The sequence below is a fragment of the Pezoporus flaviventris genome, unplaced genomic scaffold (assembly GCF_033815535.1).
Source record: "Pezoporus flaviventris isolate CSIRO_AGI_PZ_B2104156 unplaced genomic scaffold, CSIRO_AGI_Pfla_v1 ptg000348l, whole genome shotgun sequence".
Lineage (NCBI taxonomy): Eukaryota > Metazoa > Chordata > Aves > Psittaciformes > Psittacidae > Pezoporus > Pezoporus flaviventris.
In genome coordinates this window covers 14,008-41,028 of record NW_026892895.1, presented here as the reverse complement: position 1 = coordinate 41,028, position 27,021 = coordinate 14,008, and the positions used below count along the sequence as shown (strand labels likewise).

General features: G+C 57.7%; 1 protein-coding gene across 1 annotated transcript; it reads right to left on the bottom strand.

Moving 5' to 3' along the window:
* Window positions 1–692: 692 nt before the first annotated feature.
* AHNAK (AHNAK nucleoprotein) lies at window positions 693–23,690 on the bottom strand. The gene is made up of 7 exons (XM_061443313.1): window positions 23,388–23,690; window positions 19,276–19,369; window positions 18,953–19,106; window positions 17,536–17,726; window positions 10,671–17,454; window positions 5,439–10,286; window positions 693–5,054 (listed from the first exon to the last, which is right to left on the bottom strand). Exons 3-7 carry the CDS (start codon window positions 19,104–19,106, stop codon window positions 808–810), a joined length of 16,224 nt encoding a protein of 5,407 aa, XP_061299297.1. The 5' UTR covers window positions 19,276–19,369; window positions 23,388–23,690; the 3' UTR covers window positions 693–807.
* Between the last annotated feature and the right edge of the window lie 3,331 nt (window positions 23,691–27,021).

The following is a 27,021-nucleotide window of genomic DNA, read 5'->3' as shown; positions in this document are numbered from 1 at the left end:
AAAAAACAAAGACAATGGCCAAATCCCGGTTAATAAACGGTTTATTTGCATTTTACAAGATCATTCTTCTGACACCGCGATTATTTTGCTGTTAAAGTGCTAAAAAAAGGGGCTTTTGCTTTGGTTTTTTGTTTGGGTTTGTTTTTTTTTGGTTTATTGCTGCATTTTTCGGTTTTGACCCTCAAACCAGAACTGTTCAACGAGATTTGGGGGGTTTTGGTTCTTTTTCTGTCTCTTTTCATCAAAGAAAGGCACAAATGCATTAAAGGCAACGAAGGACGAGTGAAAATCTCACAAACCAACCCAAAATCAGCCCTTGGGCATGGAGGGGGGGGGGGGGGGGTGTGAAGACTGGAAGCCTTTGGAGTTGTTTTCCTGCACCACCGGGTCACAGCTTGTCCTTTTCCCTCCCCGTTATCCGATATCCTGGTGCATCCCAACCATGGGAATCACGCGGCTCGGCCCCGCGGCTCCGTTCCAGGGTGCCTTTTCTTAAAGCTCCATTTCTTCAGCCCCCACCGAGCAAGAAAAAGAACCAAAAAAAAAACCCCAAAATCCCATTTCCATGACCCAAAACACTGAAAATATCCGGTCAAACAAGGGGGGGGGGGGGGAGGGAATAAGAGTTATATCAAAAATAGCCGGCACAGCTCTCAGCATTCCATGCACAAGCCGACATTCCGAGTGCGGATGAAGCTCCCGCTTGGCTCTTTGTAGGGTTGGGATATGGGGTTACAGAAGGATGGGGAGCCCGAGCTACAAAACGTATCTACAGACCCATATGGGGCTCCCTATATACAACGGCCCCTACGTGCAGCCCGGCTGCTCCTTCCTCTTGGCCACCGTCAGCTCCACACCGGGCATGCGGAAGCCAGCCTTGGTCGCGCTGTCGGTGCTGGAGGACGATGACAACCGTGACTTCTTGGCGACGCCGGGCGCCTTGGGCAGCTCCTCGTCGCTGCCGGTCACCTCATAGGAGCCTTTGGTTTTGGAGCCGATGCCCCCGAACGTCCCGAATTTCATCCTGCCCGCTTTGCCTTTGTCACCGGCGTCCAGCTCCAGCGCTCCCAATGGCGGGGAATGGGCCGAGCGCTCATCGCTGAATGACGACGATCGGTGCCGCGTCTTCCTGCTCTTGAACAAGGAGAACTTGGCCTTGGCCGACGGCGCCTCGGCCCCATCCAGCTCCCCTTCTGCTGAGCCCAGACTGCCCTTGGAGCTCTTCAGGTCCCCTCTGGATCCCGATGCCTCTGGGGAGCCCAGGGCCCCGCTGCTCTTCCCTTTCTGCTTGGAGAAGTTGAACTTGGGCATCTTGAGCTTGGATTTCTTCAGGCGGACGTCGGCGTCTTCCAGCTCCAGCTCCGTGGCGCCGGCCTGGATGTGGGCATCGGGGAACTCCACGTCCACCCCCATCTCCCTGCCCTTCACCTCCGGGTCAGAAAACACAAACTTGGGCATCCGCAGCTTGGGGAAGGAAACTTTGCCAACACTGGGCTCTGGGGCACCTGCGCTGACCCCGGGACCTCCCTTTGAGCCGCTGATGTGGAGCTTTGGCCCTTTCACGTTGACGTTCAACCCAGACCCGGATCCTTTCAGGGCAGACGCATCCATGGCCGGAGCATCCACGTGGATGCCAGCGCTGGGCTCCTTGATACCCACATGAGGTGCTTCCACGCTGACTTTTGGAGCTCTGATCTCACCGGTGACATCCAGGTTTGGTCCTTTCAGCTTCAGGTCAGCATCTGGCAGGGAAATGTGAGGCCCTTTCACTTCCACGTTGGGTCCTTCCAGCCCAACGCCGGAGCCCTTCAGGCCTCCTTTCACCTGGGGACCTTCAAGGTTGATGCCAACATCGGCTCCATCCACACCGGGGCTGGAAAGCCCAAACTGGGGGAGTTTGAGGGATGGGAGCTTGATGGTGCCACCCAGGATCTCGAAGCCGGCGTCAGACACGTCCACCGATGCTTTGGGGCATTGGACGTCCAAGTCTCCTTTCAACTTTGGTCCTTTCAGGTTCACATCCAGATCTGGGGCTGAAACATCCACTGAGGGCCCTCTGATATCGATGCCTGCGGTGCCCAGGTTGAGATTTGCCCCCGGGGCTTTTGCCTCCATGGAGCACTCAATGCCTCCCTTCAGGTCCGGTCCCTCCATCGTTGGGGACTTGAACTTGGGCAGCTTCAGTTTCCCTCCCAAACCTCCCAGGTCAATTCCCGGCGCATCCAGGCTGACCTTGGGCCCTTCCAGGGAACTCGAAGCGTCCACATCTCCCTTTAGCTTTGGTCCTTTCAGGTTTGCATCAAACTCGGGGCCGGAGATTTGGGGCCCTTGGAGCTTCACATCCACCCCTCGGAGGCTGGCATCAGCCGAAGGGAGGCTCACGCTTCCTTCCATTGCTGGGACAGACAGATCCAGGTTCACATCCGGCATTCCCAGATCAAGACCCATTTTCCCCACCTTGGGCAACTTCAGTTTCCCTTCGGGACCTTCCAGTTCTGCTCCAGGAACATTGACCTCACCCTTTGGTCCTTTCACATTGAAGTCGACGTCTGGCACCGACACCGAGGGAACCGCAACGTCAATGGAGGCTCCTTCCATTTTCAACCCCCCCGCTCCCATCTGCCCACTGGGAAGGTTGAATTTGGGCTTCTTCACGTTCACATCAGGAGCTTCAAGGTCCATGTTGAGACTTGGACCTTTCAGGTCCCCTTTGAACGCTGGCACAGCCACGTCCAGCTCCGGCCCTTTGAGCTCCCCCTCGATCTTGGGGGCTGCCATGGAAGCGTCTCCTCGGAACCGATGCGATTTCAGGTCAAACTCCACATCGGGGAAGGAGATTTTCCCAAACATCGGCTTCTTCCCTTTGGGGGACTTCACCGTAACCTCCCCTTTGGCTGCTGCATCCAGTCCGGATGCGGTCACATCCAAGTCGAGGTCTCCCCCGGCCGCGTTGACGTCGAACCCCCCCTTCTTGCCTTTGACTTTAGGGCCGCTCATGTGAAGTTTGGGCATCTTGAACTTGCTCTTCTTGCCCTTGCCTGCGAGGTTGATGTCCGGTGCCTCCACGTTCAGCTCTGCCTCGGGTAGATCCACATCGGCCCCTGGGCCCTTGACTTCTGCCTTTGGGCTCTTCATCCCGAACCCAAACTTTGACTTCTTCAACTTGGGGACCTTCACATTTGCCTCCAGGCCTTCAATGCTCAGGTCAGGACACTCAACATCAACCTCAGGGCCTTTGATCCCAAGCTCTGGGCCTTTGATGTCAATGTCGGGACCTTTCAGGTTCCCTTCGAGCTTTGGGGTGGAGATGTCGAAGCCTCCCTTGGTCTTGTGGCCTTTCAAGTTCAAATCGATCTCCGGCATCGAGATCTTGGGAACGTTCACATGCACTTCGGGCATCTTCAGTTTAGGGCCTTTCACTTTGCCCTCTGGACCTTCGATGCTCACATCCGGGACACTGATATCAACCTTGGGGCCTGAGAGATCTACCTCTGCCTTTGGCAGGTTCACATCTACATCAGGACCTTCTCCTTTCAGGCCAAACTTGGGCAGCTTCAGTTTTGGCAGCTTCATTTTGCCCTCCAGGCCATCCCCGTTGACCTCCGGACCCTCAATATTTACTCTGGGGCCCTTGATGTCGATCTCAGGTCCCTTCAGACCGCCCTCAAGCTTTGGGCCTTTCAGGTTGAGGTCGATGTCAGGAATGGAGATATGGGGAGCCTTGATGTGCATCTCGGGCATCTTGAACTTGGGGCCTTTCAGTTTCCCATCCGGCCCCTCAATGTTCACATCAGGTGCCTCAATGTCCAACTTGGGGCCTTTGATGTCAACTTCTGGACACTGCAAATCCCCCTCCAGCTTTGGAGCAGAGACATCCACATCTCCCTTCACTTTGGGGCCCTTCAGGTTGAAGTCAACGTCGGGCATGGAGAACTTGGGGGCCTTGATGTGCATCTCAGGCATCTTGAACTTGGGTCCCTTCAGCTTCCCCTCGGGACCTTCAATGGCCACATCAGGAACCTCAACGTCGATTTTGGGGGCTTTCACATCGATCTGGGGGGCTTTCAAATCACCTTCAAGCCTGGGGCCAGAGACATCCACCCCTCCCTTCAGCTGGGGGCCTTTGATGTTGAAGTCAACGTCAGGGAGGGAGACCTTGGGAGCCTTAATGTGCATTTCGGGCATGGAAAATTTGGGACCTTTGACTTTTCCATCCACACTGACATCAGGAGCCTCCACATCCAAGCTGGGGCCTGAGAGGTCAAGGTCTCCCTTGGGGAGGTTCACATCCACATCCACTCCCTCCCCTTTGAAGCCTGGCATGGAGAACTTGGGCATCTTGAACTTGGGCAGCTTGAATTTCCCCTCTGGACCTTCAACATCAACACTGGGGGCATCGATGTCTAATTTAGGGCCCCCGATGTTGACCTCTGGACCCTTCAGTTCACACTCGACTCCTGGCACAGACACGTCCACATCTCCTTTCACTTTGGGGCCCTTCAGGTTCAAGTCAATGTCAGGCATGGAGATCTTGGGAGCCTTGATGTGCATCTCAGGCATCTTGAACTTGGGGCCTTTCAGTTTCCCCTCAGGACCTTCAATGTCCACCTCTGGACCTTCAATGTCCACCTTTGGAGCAGAAACATCCAGGCTTCCTGTGGGCAGGTTCACATCCACCTCTGGACCTTCCGCTTTGAATCCCGGCATCCCGAACTTGGGCATCTTGAACTTGGGCATCTTGAACTTTCCTTCTGGGCCTTGAATGTTCACGTCTGGGGCCTCAATGTCCACTTTGGGGCCTTTGATGTCTACATCAGGAGCATTCAGGTCACCCTCGAGCTTTGGGACAGACACATCCACATCTCCCTTTAGCTTGGGCCCCTTCAGATTGAAGTCAACATCGGGCATGGAGAACTTGGGAGCCTTGATGTGCATCTCGGGCATCTTGAACTTGGGGCCCTTCAGCTTCCCCTCAGGACCTTCCAGCTCTACATCGGGAAGGTCAACATCGACTTTGGGACCTTGGATGTCTATTTCTGGGCCTTTCAATTCACCTTCTACCTTGGGTAGAGACACGTCCACATCTCCCTTCACTTTGGGACCTTTCAGGTTCAAGTCAATGTCAGGCATGGAGATCTTGGGAGCCTTGATGTGCATCTCGGGCATCTTGAACTTGGGCCCTTTCAGCTTCCCCTCTGGACCTTCAATGTCCACACTTGGCATCTCAATATCTACCTTTGGGCCAGAAACATCAATATCTCCTTTTGGGAGGTTCACGTCAACCTCTGGACCTTCCGCTTTGAATCCCGGCATCCCGAACTTAGGCATCTTGAACTTGGGCATCTTGAACTTTCCTTCTGGGCCTTGAATGTTCACATCTGGGGCCTCAATGTCCACTTTGGGGCCCTTGATGTCCACATCAGGAGCATTCAGGTCACCTTCAAGCTTGGGAAGTGAAACGTCCACATCTCCCTTTAGCTTGGGCCCCTTCAGGTTGAAGTCAACATCAGGCATGGAGATCTTGGGTGCCTTGATGTGCATCTCGGGCATCTTGAACTTGGGGCCTTTCAGCTTCCCCTCGGGACCTTCCAGTTCAACATCAGGAAGGTCAACATTGACTTTGGGACCACTGATATCCAGTTCTGGACCTTTCAATTCACCTTCTACCTTGGGAAGAGACACGTCCACATCTCCCTTCACTTTGGGGCCCTTCAGGTTCAGGTCAATGTCAGGCATGGAGATCTTGGGAGCCTTGATGTGCATCTCAGGCATCTTGAACTTGGGGCCCTTCAGCTTCCCCTCTGGACCTTCCAGCTCAACATCAGGAAGGTCAACGTCCAGTTTAGGGCCTTTGATGTCAATATCTGGACCTTTCAAATCACCTTCCAGCTTTGGCACAGACACGTCCACATCCCCCTTCACTTTGGGACCTTTCAGGTTCAGGTCAAAGTCCGGCATTGAGATCTTGGGGGCTTTGAAATGCATCTCGGGCATCTTGAACTTGGGACCCTTCAATTTCCCTTCTGGGCCCTCTATTTGAACATCTGGGGCACCAATGTCCAGCTCAGGACCTTTAACATCCACTTTGGGGCCTTTCAGGTCACCTTCCACACACGGCACAGACACATCCACATTCCCCTTCACTTTTGGGCCTTTCAGGTTCAGGTCAAAGTCTGGCATCGAGATCTTGGGGGCCTTAAAATGCATCTCAGGCATCTTCAGTTTGGGGCCTTTCAGTTTTCCTTCTGGTCCTTCAATGTCCACATCAGGAACATCTATGTCCACTTTGGGTCCTTTGATATCCAGTTCCGGACCTTTCAATTCACCTTCTACCTTGGGGAGAGACACATCCACATCTCCCTTCACTTTGGGGCCCTTCAGGTTCAAGTCAATGTCAGGCATGGAGATCTTGGGAGCCTTAATGTGCATCTCGGGCATCTTGAACTTGGGGCCTTTCAGTTTCCCCTCAGGACCTTCAATGTCCAACTCTGGACCTTCAATGTCCACCTTTGGAGCAGAAACATCCAGGCTTCCCGTGGGCAGGTTCACATCCACCTCTGGACCTTCTGCTTTGAATCCCGGCATCCCGAACTTGGGCATCTTGAACTTGGGCATCTTGAACTTTCCTTCTGGGCCTTGAATGTCCACATCTGGCACCTCAATGTCGACCTTGGGGCCCCCAATACTGATGTCAGGAGCCTTCAGGTCACCCTCGAGCTTTGGAGCAGAAATATCTATGTCTCCTTTCAGGCTTGGACCTTTGAGGTTGAAGCTGGCGTCAGGCATGGAGATTTTGGGAGCCTTGATGTGCATCTCGGGCATCTTGAACTTGGGACCTTTCAGTTTTCCTTCAACATCCAGCTCGGGAGCATCAATGTCAACCTTTGGTCCCTGGATGTTAACGTCTGGAACACTCAAGTCCCCTTCCACTTTTGGCACGGAAAGGTCGATGTCTACCCCCCCTTTGGACTTGGGGCCTTTCAAATTCAAGTCCAAATCTGGCATGGAAATATGGGGACCTTTGATGTTCATTTCAGGCATTTTAAACTTGGGGCCTTTCAATTTGCCTTTGGGACCTTCAATGTCAAGGTCAGGAACCTCGACATCCACTTTGGGTCCTTTCACAGTCACATCTGAGCCTTTCAGATCCACTTGAGGAAGAGACACATCCACATCTCCCTTCACTTTGGGACCTTTCAGGTTCAGGTCAATGTCAGGCATGGAGATCTTGGGTGCTTTGATGTTCACTTCTGGCATCTTCAAGTGGGGGCCCTTCAGCTTCCCCTCTGGACCTTCTATCTCCAAGCCAGCACCTTCGATATCCAGCTTGGGACCCGAAACATCCAGCTCTGCTTTGGGAATGCTGAGGTCCACCTCCGGCCCCTCTGCTTTAAACCCTGACACCCCAAACTTGGGCATCTTGAACTTGGGCATCTTGAGTTTTCCCTCTGGTCCATGAACATCCACATCAGGTGCCTCGATGTTGACTTTGGGGCCTTTGATGTCCAAATCGGGCCCTTTCAGTTCCCCTTCCAACTTGGGGCTGGAAACATCCAAGTCTCCTTTCACTTTATGCCCTTTTAGGTTGAGCTCCACATCTGGCATCGAGACTTTGGGTGAGGAAATGGTCAGAAAAGGCATTTTGAACTTGGAGCCCTTTGATTTTGCCTGAATATCCACCTCTGGAGCAGCAACATCAACTTTTGGGCCGGATAGCTCAACCTCAGGTTTCTTCACTTTCAGGTCCACCTCAGGGCTTTGCACTTTGGGGCCAGAAAAGCCAAATTTGGGGAGTTTAAACCTGGATTTTTTCCCTTTTCCTTCAAGATCAAGCTTTGGTCCCTCAACCTCAACCTCTGGCCCTTTGATGTCCAGCTTGGGACTCTTCAGCTCAGCTTCTACTTTGGGAATAGAAGGATCAATGTCCCCTTTCACTTTGGGACCTTTCAGATGTAAGTCAATGTCGGGCATGGAGATTTTGGGAACATTGAAGCCAATCTCAGGCTTCTTCAATTTAGGGCCCTTCAATTTCCCTTCTGGCCCTTCAATGTCCAGGTCAGGAACAGAAACATCAACCTTGGGACCCGAAATAGCAACATCGGCCTCAGGAAGGTTGACATCAAGATCTGGGCCTTCTCCTTTCAACCCAGACAACCCAAACTTGGGCATCTTGAACTTGGGCATCTTGATTTTACCTTCAGGGCCATGAATGTCCACGTCTGGGGCCTCAATGTCCACTTTGGGGCCCTTGATGTCCACATCAGGAGCCTTCAGGTCACCCTCGAGCTTTGGGAGAGACACGTCCACATCCCCCTTAACTTTGGGCCCCTTGAGGTTGAAGTCAACGTCGGGCATGGAGAACTTGGGAGCCTTGATGTGCATCTCGGGCATCTTGAACTTTGGGCCTTTCAACTTCCCCTCTGGGCCTTCCAGTTCAACATCAGGAAGGTCAACATTGACTTTGGGACCACTGATATCCAGTTCTGGACCTTTCAATTCACCTTCTACCTTGGGTAGAGACACGTCCACATCTCCCTTCAGCTTAGGGCCCTTCAGATTGAAGTCCACATCAGGCATGGAGATCTTGGGAGCCTTGATGTGCATCTCGGGCATCTTGAACTTGGGGCCCTTCAGCTTCCCCTCAGGGCCTTCAATGTCCAACTCTGGACCTTCAATGTCCACCTTTGGAGCAGAAACATCCAGGCTTCCTGTGGGCAGGTTCACATCCACCTCTGGACCTTCCGCTTTGAATCCCGGCATCCCGAACTTGGGCATCTTAAACTTGGGCATCTTGAACTTTCCTTCTGGCCCTTGAATGTTCACGTCTGGGGCCTCAATGTCCACTTTGGGGCCTTTGATGTCCACATCAGGAGCCTTCAGGTCACCCTCGAGCTTTGGGACAGACACATCCACATCTCCCTTTAGCTTGGGACCCTTCAGATTGAAGTCAACATCAGGCATGGAGATTTTGGGAGCCTTGATGTGCATCTCGGGCATCTTGAACTTGGGGCCCTTCACCTTCCCCTCGGGACCTTCCAGTTCAACATCAGGAAGGTCAACATCGACTTTGGGAGCTTGGATATCTATTTCAGGGCCCTTTAAGTCACCTTCCAACTTGGGTAGTGACACGTCCACATCTCCCTTCACTTTGGGGCCCTTCAGATTCAAGTCAATGTCAGGCATGGAGATCTTGGGAGCCTTGATGTGCATCTCGGGCATCTTGAACTTGGGGCCCTTCAGCTTCACCTCAGGACACTCAATGTCCACCTCTGGACCTTCAAGGTCCACCTTTGGAGCAGAAACATCCAGGCTTCCTGTGGGCAGGTTCATGTCAACCTCTGGACCTTCTGCTTTGAAACCCGGCATCCCGAACTTGGGCATCTTGAACTTGGGCATCTTGAACTTTCCTTCTGGCCCTTGAATGTTCACGTCTGGGGCCTCAATGTCCACTTTGGGGCCCTTGATGTCCACATCAGGAGCCTTCAGGTCACCCTCGAGCTTTGGAACAGACACATCCACATCTCCCTTTAGCTTGGGCCCCTTCAGATTGAAGTCAACATCGGGCATGGAGAATTTCGGTGCCTTGATGTGCATCTCGGGCATCTTGAACTTGGGGCCTTTCAGCTTCCCCTCAGGACCTTCCAGCTCTACATCGGGAAGGTCAACATCGACTTTGGGACCTTGGATGTCTATTTCTGGGCCTTTCAATTCACCCTCGACCTTGGGTAGAGACACGTCCACATCTCCCTTCACTTTGGGACCTTTCAGGTTCAAGTCAATGTCAGGCATGGAGATCTTGGGAGCCTTGATGTGCATCTCGGGCATCTTGAACTTGGGGCCCTTCAGCTTCCCCTCTGGACATTCAATGTCCACACTTGGCATCTCAACATCCACCTTTGGGCCAGAAACATCAATATCTCCCTTTGGGAGGTTCACGTCAACCTCTGGACCTTCCGCTTTGAACCCCGGCATCCCGAACTTGGGCATCTTGAACTTGGGCATCTTGAACTTTCCTTCTGGCCCTTGAATGTTCACATCTGGGGCCTCAATGTCCACTTTGGGGCCCTTGATGTCCACATCAGGAGCCTTCAGGTCACCCTCGAGCTTTGGAACAGACACATCCACATCTCCCTTTAGCTTGGGCCCCTTCAGATTGAAGTCAACATCAGGCATGGAGATCTTGGGTGCCTTGATGTGCATCTCGGGCATCTTGAACTTGGGGCCCTTCAGCTTCCCCTCTGGGCCTTCCAGCTCTACATCAGGGAGGTCAACATCGACTTTGGGACCTTGGATGTCTATTTCTGGGCCTTTCAATTCACCCTCGACCTTGGGAAGAGACACATCCACATCTCCCTTCACTTTGGGACCTTTCAGGTTCAAGTCAATGTCAGGCATGGAGATCTTGGGAGCCTTGATGTGCATCTCGGGCATCTTGAACTTGGGCCCTTTCAGCTTCCCCTCTGGACCTTCAATGTCCACACTTGGCATCTCAACATCCACCTTCGGAGCAGAAACATCAATATCTCCCTTTGGGAGGTTCACATCAACCTCTGGACCTTCCGCTTTGAATCCCGGCATCCCAAACTTGGGCATCTTGAACTTGGGCATCTTGAACTTTCCTTCTGGCCCTTGAATGCTCACATCTGGGGCCTCAATGTCCACTTTGGGGCCCTTGATGTCAACATCGGGACATTTTAGGTCACCCTCGAGCTTTGGAACAGACACATCCACGTCTCCCTTTATCTTGGGCCCCTTCAGGTTGAAGTCAACATCAGGCATGGAGATCTTGGGTGCCTTGATGTGCATCTCTGGCATCTTGAACTTGGGACCTTTCAGCTTCCCCTCGGGACATTCTAGTTCAACATCAGGAAGGTCAACATTGACTTTGGGACCTTTGACATCCAGTTCTGGACCTTTCAAGTCACCCTCGACCTTGGGTAGAGACATGTCCACATCTCCCTTCACTTTGGGGCCTTTCAGGTTCAGGTCAATGTCAGGCATGGAGATCTTGGGAGTCTTGATGTGCATCTCGGGCATCTTGAACTTGGGGCCTTTCAGTTTCCCTTCAGGACCTTGCAGTTCAACATCAGGAAGGTCAACGTCCAGTTTAGGGCCTTTGATGTCCACGTCGGGACCTTTCAAATCACCCTCCAGCTTTGGCACAGACACGTCCACGTCCCCCTTCACTCTGGGACCTTTCAGGTTCAGGTCAAAGTCTGGCATTGAAATCTTGGGGGCTTTGAAATGCATCTCTGGCATCTTGAACTTGGGACCCTTCAGCTTCCCCTCTGGGACCTCAATATCCACATCAGGCGCTTCTATGTCCACTTTGGGTCCTTTGATATCCACATCGGGGCCTTTCAAGTCACCCTCCAGTTTGGGGGCAGAAACATCCAGGTCTCCCTTTAGCTTGGGACCTTTGAGGTTGAGGTCGATGTCAGGCATGGAGATCTTGGGGGTCTTGAAGTGCATCTCGGGCATCTTGAACTTGGGGCCTTTAATTTTTGCTTCTGGACACTCGAGGTCAATGTCAGGAACATTCACATCCAGTTTAGGGCCTTTGATGTCAATATCTGGACCTTGCAAATCACCCTCCAGCTTTGGCACGGACACGTCCACGTCCCCCTTCACTTTGGGACCTTTCAGGTTCAGGTCAAAGTCCGGCATCGAGATCTTGGGAGCCTTAATGTGCATCTCGGGCATCTTGAACTTGGGACCCTTCAGCTTCCCCTCGGGACACTCAATATCAAGGTCAGGCACATCTATGTCCACTTGGGGCCCCTTAAGTTCCAGATCTGGCCCTTTGATGTCCCCCTCAATTTTGGGAGCAGAAACATCCAGTTCACCCTTCACTTTGGGACCTTTCAAGTTGAGGTCCACATCAGGCATTGAGAATTTGGGAGCCTTGACGTGCATCTCGGGCATCTTTATCTTGGGCCCTTTCCATTTTCCCTCAGGACCTTCAATATCAAGATCAGGAACATCCACATCCAACTTCGGACCTTTAATATTCACATCAGGTCCCTTCAATTCACCTTCAAGTTGTGGTACAGAAACATCAGCACCACCCTTCACCTTGGGGCCCTTCAGGTTCAAGTCAATATCAGGCATGGAGATCTTGGGAGCCTTGATGTGCATCTCGGGCATCTTGAACTTGGGCCCTTTCAGCTTCCCCTCTGGACCTTCAATGTCCACACTTGGCATCTCAATATCTACCTTTGGGCCAGAAACATCAACATCTCCTTTTGGCAGGTTCACGTCCACCTCTGGACCTTCCGCTTTGAGTCCCGGCATCCCGAACTTGGGCATCTTGAACTTGGGCATCTTGAACTTTCCTTCTGGGCCATGAACATTGACATCGGGACCCTCAATGTCCACTTTGGGGCCTTTGATGTCAATATCAGGAGCCTTCAGGTCACCTTCGAGCTTTGGAAGAGACACATCCACATCTCCCTTCACTTTGGGGCCCTTCAGGTTCAAGTCAATGTCAGGCATGGAGATCTTGGGAGCCTTGATGTGCATCTCGGGCATCTTGAACTTGGGGCCTTTCAGTTTCCCTTCCGGACCTTCAATGTCCACCTCTGGACATTCAAGGTCCACCTTTGGAGCAGAAACATCCAGGCTTCCTGTGGGCAGGTTCACATCCACCTCTGGACCTTCTGCTTTGAATCCTGGCATCCCGAACTTGGGCATCTTGAACTTGGGCATCTTGAACTTTCCTTCTGGCCCATGGATGTTCACGTCTGGGGCCTCAATGTCCACTTTGGGGCCTTTGATGTCCACATCAGGAGCCTTCAGGTCACCCTCGAGCTTTGGGACAGACACATCCACATCTCCCTTTAGCTTGGGCCCCTTCAGATTGAAGTCAACATCAGGCATGGAGATTTTGGGAGCCTTGATGTGCATCTCGGGCATCTTGAACTTGGGGCCTTTCAGTTTCCCCTCGGGGCCTTCCAGCTCTACATCAGGAAGGTCAACATCGACTTTGGGACCTTTGATATCCAATTCTGGGCCTTTCAATTCACCTTCTACCTTGGGTAGAGACACGTCCACATCTCCCTTCACTTTGGGGCCCTTCAGGTTCAGGTCAATGTCAGGCATGGAGATCTTGGGAGCCTTGATGTGCATCTCGGGCATCTTGAACTTGGGGCCTTTTACTTTCCCCTCGGGACCTTCAATGTCCACATCTGGACCCTCAATGTCCACCTTTGGAGCAGAAATATCCAGGCTTCCTGTGGGCAGGTTCACATCCACCTCTGGACCTTCCGCTTTGAATCCCGGCATCCCGAACTTGGGCATCTTGAACTTGGGCATCTTGAACTTTCCTTCTGGGCCTTGAATGTTCACATCTGGGGCCTCAATGTCCACTTTGGGGCCCTTGATGTCAACATCGGGACATTTTAGGTCACCCTCGAGCTTTGGAACAGACACATCCACATCACCCTTGACTTTGGGCCCCTTCAGATTGAAGTCAACATCGGGCATGGAGAACTTGGGAGCCTTGATGTGCATCTCGGGCATCTTGAACTTAGGACCTTTCAGCTTCCCCTCGGGACCTTCCAGTTCAACATCAGGAAGGTCAACATCAACTTTGGGACCTTGGATGTCTATTTCTGGGCCTTTCAATTCACCTTCTACCTTGGGTAGTGACATGTCCACATCTCCCTTCACTTTGGGACCTTTCAGGTTCAAGTCAATGTCAGGCATGGAGATCTTGGGAGCCTTGATGTGCATCTCGGGCATCTTGAACTTGGGCCCTTTCAGCTTCCCCTCTGGACCTTCAATGTCCACACTTGGCATCTCAATATCTACCTTTGGGCCAGAAACATCAACATCTCCTTTTGGCAGGTTCACGTCCACCTCTGGACCTTCCGCTTTGAACCCCGGCATCCCGAACTTGGGCATCTTGAACTTGGGCATCTTGAACTTCCCTTCTGGGCCTTGAATGTTCACGTCTGGGGCCTCAATGTGCACTTTGGGGCCCTTGATGTCCACGTCGGGAGCCTTCAGGTCACCTTCAAGCTTGGGAGCTGAGACTTCGATGTCCCCTTTCATGCTGGGTCCTTTCAGGTTGAAGTCAACGTCAGGCATGGCGATCTTGGGAGCCTTGATGTGCATCTCGGGCATCTTGAACTTGGGGCCCTTCAGCTTCCCCTCAGGACACTCGAGATCAATGTTGGGTGCCTCAACATCGACTTTCGGCCCCTTGATGTCTACGTCTGGACCTTTCAATTCACCTTCTAGCTTCGGAGCTGCGACATCCATCTCTCCTTTCACCTTCGGTCCCTTCAGGTTCAAATCTACGTCGGGCATGGAGATTTTGGGGGTCTTGATATTCAGCTTCGGCATCCTGAACTTGGGGCCTTTCCATTTCCCTTCTGCTCCTCCAACATCCAGCTCTGTCCCTTCAAGATCTACCTCTGGTCCCGAAACTTCTATCTCTCCTTTTGGCACATTGATGTCCACATCAGGTCCCTCAATCTTCGGACCAGACACATGGAATTGAGGCAGTTTCATTTTGGGCATCTTCAGTTTGGCTTCTGGACCTTCCAGGTTGACATCTGGCACCTCCACATCTACTTTGGGCCCCTTGATGGTAACACCAGGTTCTTTCAAGTCACCTTCTACCTTTGGAAGAGAAACGTCCACCTCTCCTTTCACTTTGTGCCCCTTCAAGTTCAAATCCACATCAGGCATCGAGATCTTCGGCGTCTTGATATTGAGCTTGGGCATCTTGAATTTGGGGCCTTTTATTTTCCCTTCTGGACATTCCAAGTCCACCTCGGGCATCTCAACATCCACTCTGGGACCTTCCATGTCTATTTTGGGGCCTTTCAAGCTGAGATCTACATCTGGCGTGGACAGTTTGGGGGTCTGGATGTTCAGTTCGGGCATTTTCAGTGTGAGACCTTTCCCTTCTAGCCCTTTGATGCCCACATTGGGCACATCAATGTCAACCCTGGGACCAGAGACGTCCACCTCTCCCTTGGGAAGGGTCACAGCCACATCGGGGACCTCTCCCTTCACCCCAAACTTGGGCATCTTCAGCTTGGGCATCTTCAGTTTGCCTTCAGGACCATGAATGTCCACATCTGGGGCTTCAATGTCAACCTTGGGGCCTTTGATGTCAAGCCCAGGGGCTTTGAGCTCCCCTTCCAGTTTAGGGGCAGAAACATCGAGGTCTCCCTTCACTTTGGGCCCTTTCAGGTTCAGGTCGATGTCAGGCATGGAGATCTGGGGGGTCTTGAAGCTCACGTCCGGCATCTTCACCTTGGGGCCTTTCAGTTTCCCTTCTGGCCCTTTGATGTCCACACTGGGCACGTCAACATCAACGCCAGGGCCAGAGATCTCCACTTTACCCTTTGGGAGCATCACATCGACATCGGGGGCCTCTCCCTTCACCCCAAACTTGGGCATCTTCAGCTTGGGCATCTTCAGTTTGCCTTCAGGACCATGAATGTCCACATCGGGGGCTTCAATGTCAACCTTGGGGCCCTTGAGCTCTAGTTCTGGACCCTTCAGATCAGCTCCTACTGTGGGGATGGAAACCTCCACACCACCCTTCACCTTGGGGCCCTTCAGGTTCAGGTCAACGTCTGGCACCGAGACCTTTGGGGCTGTGATGAGCATCTCGGGCATCTTCACCTCGGGGCCCTTCAGTTTTCCTTCTATCCCTTTGATGTCCACATTGGGCACATCAATGTCAACCCTGGGACCAGAGACGTCCACCTCGCCCTTGGGAAGGGTCACAGCCACATCGGGGACCTCTCCCTTCACCCCAAACTTGGGCATCTTCAGCTTGGGCATCTTCAGTTTGCCTTCAGGGCCATGAATGTCCACATCTGGGGCTTCAATGTCAACCTTGGGGCCTTTGATGTCGAGCCCAGGGGCTTTGAGCTCCCCTTCCAGTTTAGGGGCAGAAACATCGAGGTCTCCCTTCACTTTGGGCCCTTTCAGGTTCAGGTCGATGTCAGGCATGGAGATATGGGGGGTCTTCACGTGCACCTCCGGCATCGTGACTTTGGGGCCTTTAACGTTGACATCAGGAATGGCCATTCCCACCTTGGGGCCGCCGATGTCGAGCTGGGGTCCTTTCAAGTCAGCACCCAGCTTTGAGACAGCAACATCCAGGTCTCCTTTGAGCTTAGGGCCCTTCCCATGGAGGTCCAGCTCTGGTGCGGATACACCAGGGCCTTTCAGGAGCCCCTCTGGGCTTTCAAACTCAACACCAGGAGCCTTCACGTCCACCTTGAGACCCTTGGGGCCGAGTCCTTTGACTTCTCCTTCCACCCTGGGCACGGTGACACCGGCATCGCCCTTTGCGTGGGGGCCTTTCAGCTGCAGGTTCACATCCGAGAGGGAGATCTGAGGAGTTTCCACCTTCTTGAACTTGGGGCCTTTCCATTCCCCTTCCATGGCTGCGTCAGGAATGCCGACATCGGCCTCAGGTGCCGCCGGTCCCACTGTCGGGAGCGCCGCTTCCACAGCGGCACCTTTGGGAAGGCTCACGGTTGGCATCCGGAGCTTCCCTTTGGCACCGGGAATGTCCACATGGGCTGCTGGGAGCTCCACACCGGGGCCTTTCACTGCTCCCTTCAGCCCCACATCCACCTGCGGGGATGGGATTTCAATGGAGGGAGCTGGGATTTCAACGGAGGGAGCTGGGATTTCAGGTCCTGTGACTTGGATGGATGAGGAGGGGACGTCCATGAATGGAGCCGGTGGTGCCGGAGCATCGGAGCCCAAGACCGGGAACCCGAATTTGGGCGTTTTCAACACAGGAATCTGGATTTTTCCCACATCCAGAGCTGGGCTTTCCATGGCTGGGAAGGAAACTTCCACACCGGGAGCTTGGATCCCCCCCTGCACACAAGGGGCAGCAGCAGCGTTTGAGAGCTTCCCCCCCGGCAGCTCCCCTTGAGCATCCACGCTGGAACCGGGGCCTTTCCCATCCAGCCGGGGCCCCTTGACGTGGAAACCCGCATCCAGGGATCCCGTTTGTCCAATGGGGATGGAGCCGCCCGGGGACCCCACCGACAGCGAGCCGGAGCCGTCGTATCCCGGCACCTCCACCACAATAGGGCTTCCAGTTTCCCCACCGGGAGCATCCATCGATCCCGACACCGTTATCCCGGCTTTTCCCAGTTTTGGGGCACAAGGTCCGGCCGCCGGGCCTGGAGCATCCATGATGACTTTCCCTGGATCAACGTTGGTTTCCATGCCATGGCTGAGCTCCTGGGTCGGGATGCGGACCTTGAAGTCTGTTCCGACGACGTCGACGCCTTTGGCCCCGTCGTGGCGGGTGACATCGACGGTGTAGGCTGTCATCCTCTTGGTGACGGTGATGGTGCTGCTCTGCACCCCAGCACCTTCCACCTCCAGCACCTCCTCCGACTTGAGCCGCGGCTTGATCTTCGTGGTGTAGATCCTCCTGTATTCCTCATCATCTCCACTCTGGAAGCCAAGAGACCTTCATCAGCACCACGACTCTTCCTCTTCCTCCTCCTCCTCCCAGCCCCATCACCCATCACTCACCAGCACAACCTCAGGGCTGCTGCCCCCCATGAACACGTCGTGGGGCCAAGTCTGTCCCGGCCCTGGGGACTTGTCCCCTCGGCGCTGCAGGCGCAAGCCCACCGTGTGGTGCCCCATGGTGGTGAGGAGCTGGGCCACCTCCCCCGACTGCAGGTTGTCAAAGTAGACCGTGGCGCTCACGATCTGGTCCCCTGCGTGGGGCGAGCAGAGGGAGAGGGGTCAGGGAGGTGGGGAGCGACCGTGATTGAGCTATGGGGTGATGGAGCGAGGAGGGGGTGGGAAATGGGGTGATGGAGCGAGGAGGGGGTGGGAAATGGGGTGATGGAGCGAGGAGGGGGTGGGAAATGGGGTTTGGGTCCAAGGAGGGGGTGGGAAATGGGGTGATGGAGAGAGGAGGGGGTGGGAAATGGGGTGATGGAGAGAGGAGGGGGTGGGAAATGGGGTGATGGAGAGAGGAGGGGGTGGGAAATGGGGTTTGGGTCCAAGGAGGGGGTGGGAAATGGGGTGATGGAGAGAGGAGGGGGTGGGAAATGGGGTTTGGGTCAAAGGAGGGGGTGGGAAATGGGGTGATGGAGAGAGGAGGGGGTGGGAAATGGGGTGATGGAGAGAGGAGGGGGTGGGAAATGGGGTGATGGAGAGAGGAGGGGGTGGGAGACAGGGTGATGGAGAGAGGAGGGGGTGGGAAATGGGGTGATGGAGAGAGGAGGGGGTGGGAAATGGGGTTTGGGTCCAAGAAGGAGGTGGGAAATGGGGTGAAGGGGGGGTGGAAATGGGGTGATGGAGAGAGGAGGGGAGGGAAATGGGGTGATGGAGGGAGGAGGGGGTGGGAAATGGGGTTTGGGTCCAAGGAGGGGTGGCAAATGGGGTGATGGAGAGAGGAGGGGGTGGGAAATGGGGTGATGGAGGGAGGAGGGGGTGGGAAATGGGGTTTGGGTCCAAGGAGGGGTGGCAAATGGGGTGATGGAGAGAGGAGGGGGTGGGAAATGGGGTGATGGAGAGAGGAAGGGGTGGGAAATGGGGTGATGGAGAGAGGAGGGGGAGGGAAATGGGGTGATGGAGCAAGGGGGGGGAGGGGGGGAAATGGGTCATGGACCAAGGAGGAGGGAAATGGGGTGATGGAGAGAGGGGAGGGGGTGGGAAATGGGGTGATGGAACAAGGAGGGGCTGGGAATTGGGGTGACGGAGCAAGGGGGGGGGGGGGGGAGAATGGGTCATGGACCAAGGAGGAGGGAAATGGGTGATGGACAAAGGGGAAGGTGAGAAATGGGTTATGAAGGAAGGAGGTGGGAAATGGGGTGATGGACAAAGAAGAGGGTGGGAAATGGGGTTTGGGTCCAAGGAAGGGGTGGGAACAGCACAAAGGGCAGGTTCTCACCCTCCCCCCCCCCCCCCCCAAAGGGCCCAGCCCGGGTCCCACCTTCCCTCACGACGCCCATCCTGGCGGCCGGCGAGTTCTGCTGCACCCGCTTGATGAAGACCCCGTCATCGGTCTGGTCGATGGTGATGCCATGGGAGCCGCTGCCCTGCCAGTTGGGGAGCAGGATCTCCCGCATCTCCTCCTCCTTCTCCATCTGGCGACGGGAGAAGGGAAGGGTCAGGGAATGGGTGGTGCTGGAAGGGATCTTCCAAGGGCTCCAAGTCCAACCCCTGCTGCAATGAGCGCCAACCAAACCCAGACCCACACCCAGCCTGGCCTGGGGGGATGGAGGAGATGGATGTGGGGCTTGAAGCCCCACTGACCTTGCTGGGATGCTGCTCCCGGCTGGATCCGCCCCAGGAATCCCTCGGCCTTTGCTTGTGGACCTTGTGGCAGCTCCTGCGTCACCTTCCCAGCCTGGAGGAGACATTGGAGAGGTCCCCGTGAAGCTCCAGCCTTGCTCCCGTCGCCTCTTCCTCCCTTCCTTGAGCACCCAGATGGGAGCCAAAGCGCGGCCCGGCCACCCCGTTGGGTGGTGGTGGTCAATGGGACAAGCAGCAAGAAGATGCAGAAGAGCCACCATGGCCAAGGGTTGACCCAACCCAAAGGCCTGGCTGGCTGCTGGAGGTGCCTTTCCTACAGGTACCAGCCATGGATCTAAACCTCAGAGCAGCTCATTCCACATCAGGACATGGGTCAAGCATGCAACCCCATAGAGCTCATCCATACATGGATGATCTGGGAGGTTCAGAAGGACCAAACCAGTGAGGACACCAGGCTCCCCAGCATGGAGAGCTCAATGGAGGCATTGCCCTTCAGGGCCTTGTCCAACCATGGAGCCCCAGAGAAACCCCACAGCGAGCAGGGGCTGGTTGAGGTGGGACGGGACGATCCGGTCCATGGGGGATGGTCCTGAAGGATGCGGGTATCTCCAAGGATGGAGACTCCACCACCTCTTGGAGCAGCCGGAGGACACTGGTGGCAACTGGGAGGGTTTTAACCACCTGGATGATGGGAGCTCCAGTTTGCCGATGGCACCAAACTGGGAGCATCCGGTAACGCCAGAGGGGGCTGAGAGGAACCTCGTGGTGTAGCCACCAAGAAGAACCTGGATGTGCCCCCCCCAACCCCATGCACCAAGAGCTGGAGCAAAGGCCCTGGTGGTCCTGATGGCCACAGAGTTGAGCCCCCAGCGTGCCCTTGCTGCTGGGTGCTCTGGGCTGGACCTGCTCCATGGGGAGGAACCACCCCAGGCACTGATGGGTGCAGGAGGATCCCATTAGGAAGCACCTTGACCCCATGAGGGTGCTGGCGGCGGCATCTCCATCCGGGACGTGTGGTCCCAAGGGAAGAATTGGGTGGCCCCAATGGAGCCGGGGGCTGGATGAGGTGACCTTGGAGGGGGGGGGGGGGTGGGTCCCATCCCACATCGTGTGTGTCCCGTCCCCCCCCACAACCCCATCACCGCAGCCACGGATCCGGATCCGTCTGGGAACGCTCCATAGCGGGAGGACAAACCAGTTTGTGAGTCAGGAGCAGGGCGGGGGGGGGGGTGACTGTGACTCAGAGCTCTCCACCCGGCCCCGGGGCTTCCCTCCCCCCCCCCCCCCCCCAACCACAACCCCCCCCTTCCCCCCCCCCCCAGGACGTTTGGAACATCCCGTGTCCCCCCCCCCCCCCGCCGTGTCCCCCATCCCAAGGCTCAGGGTTCACCTTCGCCACGGCCCCGGGGCTATTTTGGGGGGAGCCACGTGCTGCCCCCCCTATTTTTAGTCCTTCCCCCCCCCCCTTCCTTTAACCCCCCCTCGAAACCACAACGGGAGGAGGTGACACCAAGCGGCCGGTGACAAACAAGACCAAGGACCCCCCCCCCCCCCGGCCCCACCGGACACCCGGGTTCTGTGCACCGGGGGATGAGGCCGGTGCTGGAGCCCCCCCACCGGGACCCCCCCTTCCCCACGGGGTGTTTGTGCCGGGGCCACAAAAGGGATGAAGCTCTTGGACAGCCAAAAAGGGCATCGGGGAGGACACCCCCCCCCCCCCCCCCACGGGGACCCCCGTTGGTATCGTCCGGCTCCGCTCCTGTCAGTGGGGACACCAATGGTGGCACCCAGCAACGGTGTCACCCCCCCAAACGGTATCAACCACCCCAAAACGGTGGCACCCCCCCAAATAGCATCGACCCCCACACACTGATGTCAACCGACAGCGGCGTCACCCCCAAACGGCACCAACCACCCCCAAAACGGTGTCACCCCCCCAGACGGCATCAATCACCCCAAAACAGTGTCACCCCCCCAAATAGCATCGATCCCCCCCAACGCCATCAACCACCCCCAATGGTGTCAACCAACAGCGGTGTCACCCCCAAACTGCATCAACCCCCCCAAAACGGTGTTAAATCCAAACGGTATCACCCCCCCCACAAACGGCATCAAACTCCCCCGCAATGGTGTCACCCCAAACGGTGTCACCCCCCCCAAATGGCATCAACCCCCCTCCAAAACAGCCCCATGCTGACCTAAGTGCCCCCAAGAAGGGCAGGGACCCCCCCAAACCAAGCTGGGGTGGGGGGGGTCCCAGCCCCAAAACAACCACAAAGCCCCAAACCTTGGGGGTCCACACATGTTCCCCCCCCCCCCCCCCAGCACCCCAAACACCCCCCACCCCCCATTGGGGCCGGGCCAAGGGCGTTGCTCGTGGGCAGGCGCTAATTAACGAGTGGGGTTAATGAAGGGGGGGGGGGGGGCGGTGTGCACGGACAGGGCTTGGTCACCCCCAAAGTGTTGTCTATGGGGTGCTAAAGGGCGGCGGTGTCGGGGGCACCCGAGGGTGCGCGCAGGGGAAGAACGCGCGGGGCCGGATCGGGATCGGGATCCTCCCAGGGAAAAAGGGGGGAAAAACGGCCGGGAAGCGTTGGAAAACACCGGGAAAAAAAAAGCGAAGGGGGTGGGAAAAGGGCTCCCAAGCGGGCGGCGGGGAGCGAGGAGCGGCCCCGACGGCCCCCGCGGCCTCGTACCGGTCCAACCGGCTCCGGAGCGAGAGTCCCGCGGGCGGGAGGGGGACGGGAACGATCCCGATCCCGCCACCGCGGCTGCTCCCGGACCGGTTCCACCGGCTGCCGGGGCGTCCGCCGGCGGCCAGGGACGGCGTCGGGCGTTGGGGTGTTCATTGGGTGTTCATTGGGGTGTCCATTGGGTGCCCATTAGGGTGCTGGGCGCCTCTTCCCAATCGCGAACCCATTCCCGAAGCGCCACGTGCACCTCCAAGAGCTGGGTTTTGGGGTGTTGTTTGGGGGGGTGCTCGGAGCCCATCACCCCCCTCTCTAGGGGTTGATTTGGGGGTTCATGGGGCGGCAGCACCTTCCGGGGGGCACCCGCTGCAGTGGGACCTGCTCCAGGGGGTGCTGGGATGGGGGGGGATCTCCATGGGTGGTGGTGGGGCATGGAGATGGGGTTCCCTATAGGCAGGGGGGAGCCTCATGAAGATGGGGGGTGCTATGGGTTGGGGGAAGCCCCATAGAGGCAGGGGGGTCCTTATGGGCTAAGGGATTCTCATGGAGCTGGGGGGGGTCCCTGTGGGTGATGGGGGGCCCATGGAGAACGGGAAGTTCCTATGGATTAGGGAAGTCCCTATGGATTGAGAGGGTTCCTAAGGGTTGGGAGGGGGTTACCCCATAGATGGGGGGGTCCCCACAGCGATGGGGGTGTCCCCATGGATTCTGGGTTCCCAATGGGTGTGGGGGGTCCAAAATGGCGCGCAGGCACCGGCCGCACCCCAAACCCCATTGGGTGCAAGGAGTGGGGGGGGTCAAGTTCACCCCAACACGGATTTAACCCCCAGAGACCCCCCCCCCCCCCATCCGGTATCGGGATCCCCCCGGGGGGGTCCCCCCGACCTCGGGCGGGGCCGGAGGCGCTGGGGGGGGGGGGGAAGGGGGGGAATCTCCGCTGCCCCGCCCCGAGCGGGGACTCCCCGGGCGCGGCGGCCAGGCCGGGACCGAGGAGGGGGGGGGGGGGGGAAACGGGGGAGGGGGGGGGGCCACGCCCTGAGCGCGCCCGACACCGGGGCCTCGGGGCGCGGCCGGACCCCCCTGACCCCCCCGGGGCACGCATGGGACAGTCCCGGGACCACCCCCTCCCCCATAACCGGGACAGTCCCCCAGACCGCCCCCCCCCCCCCCTCCTCCCGGGGACACCCGGAACCATCGGAGCCCCCCGAAACGGGACCCTCGAACAACCGGGACCCCCTCCCTTTAACTCCCGGGACAGCGCCGGAATACCGGGACCACCCCCCCCCCCGCACCCATGGGATAGTCCCGGGACAACCGGAGACTCCCCCACCGGGACAACCCCCCCCGTAACTCTCGCAGCGCCTCCGGAACCACCACCCCCCCCCCCCCGGCCCCGGTTCGCCCCCCTCCCGGTGCCGGTACCTGCGCTCAGCTCCCCGGCAGGGCCATGCCCGGTGCCGGCCCCTCCCGCTCCCGGATTCCTGGCGGCGGGTCCCGGTGTTTGTCCCGGTCCCGATCCCGGTCCCGGCCGATCCGAGCGGGGCGGCGGGATCGCGGCGAGTGGCCGCGCCCGGAGCGGGGCCGGGCTCTTGTAACGGGAGCGGCGGAGCCTCCCCCGCCCCCCCCGGGGAGGGACCAGCCCCGCGCCGCCGCCCCGGGACGGGCCCGGCCCGGTGCCACAACGGGGGGACCCGCGATGGGACCGGAACGGGAACCGCGCCCGCCCCCCCCCCCCCCCCCCCCCATAAGGCGCTGTCAGGTTCGGAACGGGACCCCCCCCCCCCCCCCCGGGGCTTTGGGGATCCCCCAGGTCCCTCCCCCTCCCCTTTCACCCCAAACCAACGCCCCCGAGATAAACCCCAAGATCCCCCCCCATGGAGGGGACGCCCCCCGGGTAACCCCAGGAACCCCCAATGACGTCACCGCCAGGACCCCCCTCCCTAGGTGAGCCCCAAACCCTCCCCCCCCCCCTTAGGACCCACCAGCGTGAGGGAGGTGAGACAGGACCCCCCACGGTGTCCCCCCCCCCCTCTCTTCCCATTGGTTGTTCCCAGTATATCCCAGTACATCCCAGTATGTCCCAGTCTCCTTCTCCCATTCCCTGACACCACCCCCCCCTTGAGATCCTCCTGGATCGTTCCTTTACTTCCTCCATGTCCCTCCCCCCCCCCCCCCCCAGCCCTTCCATGGGACCCTTCCCAGTTTGATCCCAGTTTATACTGGTCCCTGCGGTTCTTCCTCCCCACTTCAGCACCTTCCTCATCCACAACCCCTCAAATCCTCCTGGATCCTCCCCCTTTATAGGGGTGCCCCCCAGTTCCAGCTCCCGCATTCCCTCTGGACGTTGTTCCAACCGGAACATCCTCTTGGATAACCCCCCCCCCCCGAACCCCCCAATCTCGGGAATGGGGGGGGGGATGGGGATGGGATGGGCCGTGCCTCCCCCCCCTCCCGCTCCGGCGCGGGGGATGTTTGGGATTCCGGCTGGAGCTGCCGCGGCGCCGGGTGCCAAGAGACGGGATTGGGATGGGACGGCGGCGCTTCCCGGTGCTCCGGGCCCGGAGCTGGGGGGGGGGGGGGCGGGATTAGGGGGTGTCAGTGCAGCCCCCGACCCCCCCCCCAGTGCTATCACTGGGATCCTGGATCCCAGAGGATCCCTGCCTGTCCCTTGGGAATCACCACGGCCCTGCCCGTGACCGGGAATTGCCGTGGCCCTGCCTGTCCCTTGGGAGTCACCATGGCCCTGCCTGCACCCAGCCGCTGCCATTCCCATTCCTGTCCCCATTGCCGTTCCTGTTGCTGTTCCCGTTCCTGTTCTTGTTGCTGTTCCCATTCCTGTTCCTGTTCCCAGTGCTGTTCCCATCCCCGTTCCTGTTCTTGTTGCTGTTCCCATTCCTATTCCCATAGCTGTTCCTATTCCTATTCCCATAGCCGTTCCCATTCCTATTCCCATTGCTGTTCCCGTTCCCATTCCCATTCCTATTCCCATTCCTGTTCCTGTTGCCGTTCCCATCCCCGTTCCTGTTCTTGTTGCTGTTCCTATTCCTACTCCCGTTGCTGTTCCTATTCCCACTCCTGTTCCTGTTCCCATTGCTGTTCCCATTCCTATTCCCATTCCCATTCCTGTTGCTGTTCCTATTCCTATTCCTGTTCCTGTTGCCGTTCCCATCCCTGTTCCTGTTCTTGTTGCTGTTCTCATTCCTATTCCCATTGCTGTTCCTATCCCCATTCCTGTTCCTGTTGCCGTTCCCATCCCCATTCCTGTCCTTGTTGCTCTTCCCATTCCCGTTGCCGTTCCCATCCCCAGTCCTGTCCTTGTTGCTCTTCCCATTCCCGTTGCCGTTCCATTCCCATTCCTATCCTTGTTGCTGTTCCCATTCCCGTTGCAGTTTCCACTCCCATTCCTATTCCTGTCCCCGTTCCCATTCCCACTCCCGTTGCCGTTCCCGCCTCCCCCGCTCTGGCCGCGCCGCTGCTCCCGCTGCCAGTAAACAGGCAGGAATTTGGCAGCGGGGTCACGGGCGGCCGAAGGGGCCGGGGCAGGGGGGAGCGGGCAGGGAGCGGCAGCACCGGCAGCGGGAACTGGGGCTCTGACCCACAAGTGTGGGGCTGGAAGCACGGGCAGGGGCTGCCTGCATGGTCCTAGCGCTGCCTGCCCCTGGGCGCTGCCTGCATGGGGCCAGGACCTGCCTGCACTGAGCCGGGCGTTGCCTGCACAGGCCTGGGTGCTGCCCACCCTTGGGTGCTGCCTGCATGGCCCTGGGCACAGCCTGCACCGAGCTGGGTGCTTCCTGCAAGGGATCAGAAGCTGCCTGCAAGGCCTTGGGTGCTCCCTGCATGGAGCTGCCTGTGTGGGACCGAGTGCTGCCTGCACTGAGCTGGGTGCTGCTCACCCTTGGGTGCTGCCTGCACTGACCTGCGTGATGCCCACCCTTAGATGCTGCCTGCACTGACCTGCGTGATGCCCACCCCTTGGGTGCTGCCTGCACTGAGCTGGTGCTGCTCACCCTTGGGTGCTGCCTGCACTGAGCTGGGTGCTGCCCACCCTTGGGTGCTGCCTGCACTGACCTGCGTGATGCCCACCCTTAGGTGCTGCCTGCACTGAGCTGGGTGCTGCCCACCCTTGGGTGCTGCCTGTACTGACCTGCGTGATGCCCACCCTTGGGTGCTGCCTGCACGGTCCTGGGTGCTGCCTGCATGGAGCTGGGGCTGCCTGCATGGAACCAGGAACTGCCTACACAGGGCTGGGTGCTGCCTGCATGGCCCTGGGCACACCCTTGGGTGCTGCCTGCATGGGACCAGAAGCTGCTTGTACCAGCCTGGGTGTTTCCTGCCCACCCCTGGGTGCTCCATGCACCGAGCTGGGTGCTGCCTGCATGGGACCAGAAGCTGCTTGAACCGAGCTGGGTGCTGCCTGAAAAGAACCAGAAGCTGCTTGTACCGAGCTGGGTGCTGCCTGCATGGGACCAGAAGCTGCCTGTACCAGGCTGAGTGTTTCCTGCCCACCCCCGGGTGCTGCCTGCACAGGCAGAGCTGGTCCCTTGCAGGCAATGGGGCCGGTCGCTGCCTGCACTTCACTGCCTGCATAGGACCAGGAGCTGCTTGAACCGAGCTGGGTGCTGCCTGCATGGGACCAGAAGCTGCCTGTACCAGGCTGAGTGTTTCCTGCCCACCCCCGGGTGCTGCCTGCACAGGCAGAGCTGGTCCCTTGCAGGCAATGGGGCCGGTTGCTGCCTGCACTTCACTGCCTGCATAGGACCAGGAGCTGCCTGCACGGCCCCGGTCGCTGCCCGGGGCCGGGGCCCGGTGACTCAGGCGGGCGCGGCCGCATTGAGCAAGAGCCAAACTGGATCCAGATGTGGCCGGGGGGAGGCGCCGGCCCCGCCCTCGAGCGCGTGGGTCCGGCCACATCTGGATCTGGCAGCGGTCACGCGGCCCCGCCCGCACCAGGAAGGAACCAGGGAGGGTTCGGGGGGGGGGGGGGGGGGGGAGCTGCTGGTTTAAAACTGGGTGCTCCCCCCCCCCCCCCCCCCCCGTGTGTGTGTCCTGAATGGAA

Excerpts from the sequence above, each read along its gene's own strand:
- AHNAK (XM_061443313.1), bottom strand. The coding sequence starts at position 19,106 with ATGGAGAAGGAGGAGGAGATGCGGGAGATCCTGCTCCCCAACTGGCAG. Across the intron at positions 17,727-18,952 it reads GATGGGCGTCGTGAGGGAAG|GGGACCAGATCGTGAGCGCC; the intron begins GTGGGACCCGGG and ends CGCCCCACGCAG. Across the intron at positions 5,055-5,438 it reads TTCACTTCCCAAGCTTGAAG|GTGAATTGAAAGGCCCAGAA; the intron begins GTGACCTGAATG and ends CCAAGGTAGAAG.